This window comes from Trachymyrmex septentrionalis, unplaced genomic scaffold, assembly GCF_001594115.1.
Source record: "Trachymyrmex septentrionalis isolate Tsep2-gDNA-1 unplaced genomic scaffold, Tsep1.0 scaffold82, whole genome shotgun sequence".
Classification (NCBI taxonomy): domain Eukaryota; kingdom Metazoa; phylum Arthropoda; class Insecta; order Hymenoptera; family Formicidae; genus Trachymyrmex; species Trachymyrmex septentrionalis.
The window spans coordinates 53,933-60,667 of NW_017306008.1; the positions used below are offsets into that span (position 1 = coordinate 53,933).

The 6,735-nt window shown below is 29.3% G+C and overlaps 1 protein-coding gene across 1 annotated transcript in view; it reads left to right on the forward strand.

Annotated features, from left to right (window-relative positions):
* Positions 1 to 358: 358 nt before the first annotated feature.
* The window catches only part of LOC108754913 (sterol O-acyltransferase 1-like), an 8,455-nt gene continuing 2,078 nt past the window's right edge, over positions 359 to 6,735 (forward strand). The window contains exons 1-6 of the mRNA XM_018497580.1: positions 359 to 418; positions 624 to 769; positions 2,186 to 2,356; positions 3,960 to 4,108; positions 4,998 to 5,137; positions 5,376 to 5,539. Coding sequence (XP_018353082.1) covers positions 386 to 418; positions 624 to 769; positions 2,186 to 2,356; positions 3,960 to 4,108; positions 4,998 to 5,137; positions 5,376 to 5,539 — 803 coding nt within the window. The 5' untranslated portion in view covers positions 359 to 385. The remainder of the gene's footprint in view (positions 419 to 623; positions 770 to 2,185; positions 2,357 to 3,959; positions 4,109 to 4,997; positions 5,138 to 5,375; positions 5,540 to 6,735) is intronic.

Below are 6,735 nucleotides of genomic sequence, written 5' to 3' on the forward strand. Positions count from 1 at the left end.
TCATATTATAATGATAAACGAATTTTTATATTGTATTTAACTTGAAAATTAATAATCAACAAACGAAGACACAAATTAAAATATGATAATAAAATAATTATGATTATAACTTGAAAGTAACGTTAAAAGCTAAATTCTACATATTTTAAATAGTATCTATTATTATATAATATTATCCTAACCTTCTTTAATTTGAAGATCGAGAAATTTTTCTGCAATAGAGCAAGTCAATACCTAATTGGCAAAAATTACTTCGCATAAATACTATATATAAGTTCTCAATAAATCTGTTAAATAATCTATTATTTCTGTTTTCTTTATTTATATACACATATCTACGTTTCTCTTTTCAGCGGCTAATGCGTTCACGGATATTTTACGTGAAATGACGGTTATTGTATTGCGAAAAAGAATACAGGTACGAGAAAATATATCGTTAACTTCAACTTAATCTGTCGTACTTAATGTGAATTAAAGTTTCGTTAAATTTATCGAGCTAAGTAACAATTCGCAATAAAAAAAGGGCGACGATATCTCAAAGTACATCGCAAGATTAAATAAAATAAGGTTCCATGAAAATGGATTTTGTTTGTATGTTTTTTGTATAAGCAGTTTTTTTATAGGAAATAAGAGAGGAAATTTTGGGGCACATTAACAACCGCGTTAACGAAATGACATCCGAGATTCTGCAGAAGATAGAGATACCTTCGATAAAGAATGAAAAATGTATAAGATTCTTATATAAGATGGACAAATATCGCGACAAAAAGTAAGAAATGATCAGAACAGAGACAGCTTTGAGTAGAAAAAATTTATAAAAATACAGAATACAGATAGAATAAGTTAAAAGATCTTTTTGAGAGTATATAACAATTTTAAGCACAAAATATTAAAATACTCTATTAATTAATAAATAATAATAAGGCTCTGTAAGTATAAAACAAGAAGCAAAAGAAGAGGAAAGAGCCAGTTGTGTAGTAATAAACTTTAATTAAAATTTAATCATAAATTTCAAAACGACAAAACAAACGTTTCGACTCCGCTCGAGTCATTTTCAATGTTGCGGTATTATTAAAACATCGCTATAAAAATATCTATGGTATTACATTCTTCATATTATGTAGTGCTTTGCGAGTCAGTTATATCAGAATTCAAAGTAGTCAAAAAAACATTCTAGAAACGTGACCAACAAAACATTAATACTTGATACAAGCGAATTAATAATATACAATATATATATTCATGTACCTTGTCAATATTGGTAAAAGTGTTAAAAATCCATTAATAGAAAAGAGAGAAAACGCAGGTAGATGATAATCCATATCGCACAATAATTTTTTCAAAAATTTTTGAGCAAATCCATCGGTGATCTCTAACCACCGTATGGAAGAAAATCACAATTTTGAATGGGATAAAGTGGACATATTAGATATAGAACTTTCATATAATAAAAGATTAATATCTGAAATGATACACATTAAAAAACAGAAGCATGGAATAAACAGATAAAATGACACGGAATCTTTGCCTAAAGCGTATATTCTGGCATTATACAATACATTCTCTTTCTTCTCCCTAATATCTTTTTTCCTTTTTTCCTCCTCCTTTTTTGCCGTTTTCTGTTCTCTATTAGTGTTTTCCTTTTCGATATTGCGTTATTCGATTTTGTGGAAGTCAGTTGTTCGCTACTCTTGCAAATTTGCTTAAAAAAACCATTGTGCGAAATGGAATACCATCTACCTGCGTTTTCTCTCTTTTCTATTAATGGACTCTTAACATTTAATTAACACGTAATTAACACTTTTACTTTGATATTGACAAGGTACATGATTATATATATACATATATTATTAATTCACTTGTATCAAGTATTAATGTTTTGTTCACGGTTTCTAGAATGTTTTTCTGACTACTTTGAATTCTGATATAACTGACTCGCAAGGCACTACATATGAAGAATGTAATACTATAGATATTTTTATAGCGATGTTTTAATATTACCGCAACATTGAAAATGACCCGAGCGGAGTCGAAACGTTGATTTTGCCGTTTTATAATTTATGATTGAATTTTAATTAAAATTTGTTACTACATTGCTGGCCCTTCTTTTGCGTATATAATCTATTAAAATAAGTCTATTAAAATATATAATTTAATCATATTTGCATCTCTGATATTCCTGCAGAAAATCCAGTAAGAAAGATGCGCTGCCAGATAAGGAATTTCTTGAAAGAAATTCATTACTCACCGATCTCTTTGAGAGCCCACACATTCGTTCGATTTACAATATGTTTTTGATGACTTTCATGTACTTACTTGTCAGTACCGTCGCATCCGATATTATGAAGTTAGGAACGTAAGTATATAACATGGGAAATCTAACTTGTTTTGTCTCTTTCATAGAAAATTCATTGATTTCATTATCTTGTGGGAACACATAAATACTTTTTATAAAATGTGTATTTAAAAAATATGTGAAAATATATATTTAAAAAATGTATAATTAATAATTAAATAAATACTTTTAGTCAAAATTTCTAAATTAAGTATCTCCTTCTCTAAAAAAATTTTAATCTTAGATTTCCAAATTTAGTTTCAACAATTTTTTAATATTTTTAGTCTCAAATTTCTAAAAGATATTTGGCGATATCACACGCTGATTGTAACTTTAGACTATCTCTTATTAATAAAAACTATACACTTATTATCTGATTGTGTGATATCGAATTATCGAAATTAAAGTAAATGACACACAGTTATTTCACAGTGATATCTAGAAAATTATTCGTATGATGATAATCAAGATACTTAGACTCAAGTAATACAGCAGCGCTTTATTAACGTTTTGTAAACACTGTGTGCTACTTGAGGAAGAGAAGGTGGTATTATGGCCAGTGTATATATTATGGCCTCCCTTAATATCTCCGTTATTATATAGCGAATCCTAATGATTACTTAATTATTCGTTTAATTATTATGTTTTATTACTGGAATTATTTGTTCAGTATAACTCGCTACATCATGACGTTAATATACCACTATTCCATAGCAGCACTTATTATAACGCATTTTTACTTTCAAATATTTCGAAACGTTCCTGAAGTATATTTTAGCATTTAATTACACTTACTTCCTTATTTTTCTTAAACTTAAGCGTATCCCATCGATTCCATTGTCATTTCTCACTGGGATTATCACTATGAATATATGTATTTTTAAGTATGTTATTTAACATTTTATTTGACTATATATATTTTGAATTATGCAAATTTGAAGCATAGCATTTTGCTAATGTGACTCTCCATGGATATCGATTATTCATCACTCTTTTTTTGAGGTTTTATATCAAAATAATCATTTGATAATCAATTGTAGCTCTATAGTTTATATTACGTATACTATTTTCAGTACTGAACAGCTTATATACAAACGTTATGTGAATGTACATAAATTTATTTGCATACATTTTAAAATGTTTAACTTTTTTATAATTTTGTAATCAAATACTATTTTCTAAACAAAATTAATATTTTAAGGCTATTTTTATGGAATATATCGCCACATTATCACCCATTCTTTCTTCGAATCATTATGCAATGTCGCCACATTTTTATTAATAATATTCTAAGTAATAAATATTTCGTAACTTTGAGTCTAAAATCGATTTAACAACATTTTAACAAATGTAATTGTCAAATTTTAAACTTAAATATTAATTATTAACAAAATTAAATTGTATAAAATATAACTGGAATGCCATAATACTACCTTCTCCTCTATCTAATTATTACAAGTGCGATGAACTTTCGTTAAAAGATCAAAAAATCTGATTAATAAATTAATTATTTGACAACTCTCTCTATAAAATTTGGAATATTTGTTTGCAATATATTCGTTTCGTGTTTATGCTTATTTTACTGCCTAATTTTCTTTTTTTTTTTTTACATAATTTGTTACAGAAGTCACGTTGGTATTAACACGATAAGGATTGGTTTCACAAAGTTTTCAACGTGCATCTACATTTGGTCGTTCATGCAAGCCTCGACACTCGGTGTCTACGTCGCTTTTATCCTCTGGACGTATCAACGATTCCGATTCTTATCAAAATGTAACAATCTCTTCAATATAGACTTACAAAGCAACACAACCAAGTGAATCTCTCCGACTTAAATGAGCTTTTAATATGTTGTTCTATGGACAATAATAGAAGACGTATTCTTTTATATATGCTGAATCGCACGTTAAGGGAGTGAAATCCTCCCTTGAAAAAAATCGATTTTTTTTTTCTTTCAGATTAAAGATTATTGTCGAAACTATAAAAGATACAAAAAAAATTTGTAAAATGAAAATTGAGTGGCATTAAGAGTACTTTAGAACTATACAATAAAAAAAAAATTTTTTATAAATAAATAATTTTTATTATAAATAATTTTAAAAAATTTTTATTGTAGTTCTAAAGTACTCTTAATGCCATTCAATTTTCATTGTTGTCAAATTTTTTTCTATCTCTTATAATTTCGATGATATTCGATCTAAAAGAAAAAAACTAATTTTTTTCAAAGGAGGATTTCACTCCCTTAACATGCGACTCAGCACATATAAAAAAATGTCTCCTATTTTAGTCCTAGTATAACATAAAGTTAATATAACTAAAAGTTTATTTTAAATCGGAGAAATTCTCGTGTTCCCTTATCAGATAAATGTGCTTAATTTAAATATCAAGAAAGTTAAATTAATTGAACATTTTTAAATAGAAAAATCACTTGGTTTAAAAAGTAGTTTGATAAAAGAAATAGTTGAATAAAATAAAATCTCAATTTTTTTAATAATCTTCTTTGTAGTAAAATAATAATTAATTAACTAAGTTGTAATTATAAGATAAGAAAATTAATAATTTAAAAAATGTTAAATAATATCAACAAATTAAAGCAATTATATTAAATAATATTAATTAAAATTTAATTTAAATTACTTAAGTATGTCTTTTCTTTTTACAGTCTGCATTCTAAAATTGTGGGATTACACCTGGCTATCAATATTTATATCGTATCTAATTCTCTTTATCATTTTTCCCATTAAGGCGATGCTCGACACGAATCTCTCCATAGGTTGCAGTTTAATTGTTATTATGGAACAAGTACGCATCTTTAAAAATTTGCCCTTATAGTGTCTTGAATTATGACTTGAAAAATTGTGCAAAGTATACGTTGAAGTAAATAAATTTTTTGGCATGCCATCACACACTTTCGATAATGCAAATTAATCAAAAAATTTTCGACCGATTCGCGGATAATATATAATAATAATGACCGTAAATCATAAGATTTATTATTGCTAAAATTTTTTCTGCTCTAAAAGATATTTGCTTTTTTTAGATACGCATGATGATGAAGACGCATGCTTTCGTCAGGAGCGCGGCGCCCAGATTTTTGTCATACAAACCTCATAGCGAAATTGCGCAACCGAATGGTCCCACATTCTCGCAATATCTGTATTTCTTGTTTGCACCGACTCTTGTATACCGCGACGAATATCCTAGGTAAAGATATTTCATAATTTCTTCGTGAAGCTAACAATGTAAGCTTTTATTAGGTCAATCGGAAAGTTCTGTCCGTTTTTTTGCAAAAAGTATGGTTTTATTTAAAAAAACAAAATGAAAAAGTACCTCAATCAAAATATTGTCCATCGTTAGCGATGACTTTTTCCCATCTTTCGGGCAATAAGCGAATTCCGCGGTGAAAGAATGACTCATCTTTGAAGGCTATCCACTCAGAAATCCATTTTTCGACGTCTTCATAAGAATTGAAGTGTTCCTCTGCAAGTGCGTGTCATCGATCGAAACAAGTGATAGTCGGAAGGGGCAGTCTGATGAATAAGCCGCATAGGATAGCACTTCCTAGTGTGAAGTGCTTCTAACGTTTCCTTGACAAGTTTTGTGAGGCCGAGCGTTATCAAAATCACTTTATGGTGTCTGATTTCATATTCTGGTCGTTTTCCGTGCAATGCTCGGCTCAAACAAATAATTTGTTCTCGGTAGAGATCTTCTGTGACTGTTTGACCAGATTTCAACAGCTCGTGGTACATTACACCCTTCTAATCCCACCAAATACAGAGCATTGCCTTCTTTCCGGGAATATTTAGCTTTGGCATCGATGTCGATGATTAGCTTGGATCGCAAATGGTTTATCGGCGTTTGGGATTATCGAAATACATCCACTTTTCATCGCCAGTCACAATTCGGTGCAAAAGCCCCTTTCTTTATTGCCTAGCAAGCATAATTTCGCAGATGATTTTTCGCCTTCCAATGTCTCTTAGCTTCAGTTTATGTGGGATCCATTTTCCTTCCTTGTAGACCTTTCCCAAGGCTTTCAAATGATCAGAAATAACAGATTGAGCACAATTTAATGCTTCTGCAAATTATTTTTGCGTTTGACATGGATCTTTATCCACCAATGCTTGCAATTCTTCGTCTTTAAATGCTCTTGGCCGTCCAGAACGCTCTTTGTCCTTCACATCAAAATCACCACTTTTAAAGCGTCGAAATCATTCTCTGCATGTTTTGGAAGGAGCACTATCACTATAAACTTCTACAAGCATTCGCGATGAGCTTCAACTGCAGTTTTCTTCCATTTGAAGCAAAAGATTAACACTTCGCGCAAATGACACTTATTTGGTTCAAATGTCGACATTTTCAATGTAGTAAAAAGCAATGTTAATGATGCAAACGTATACTTT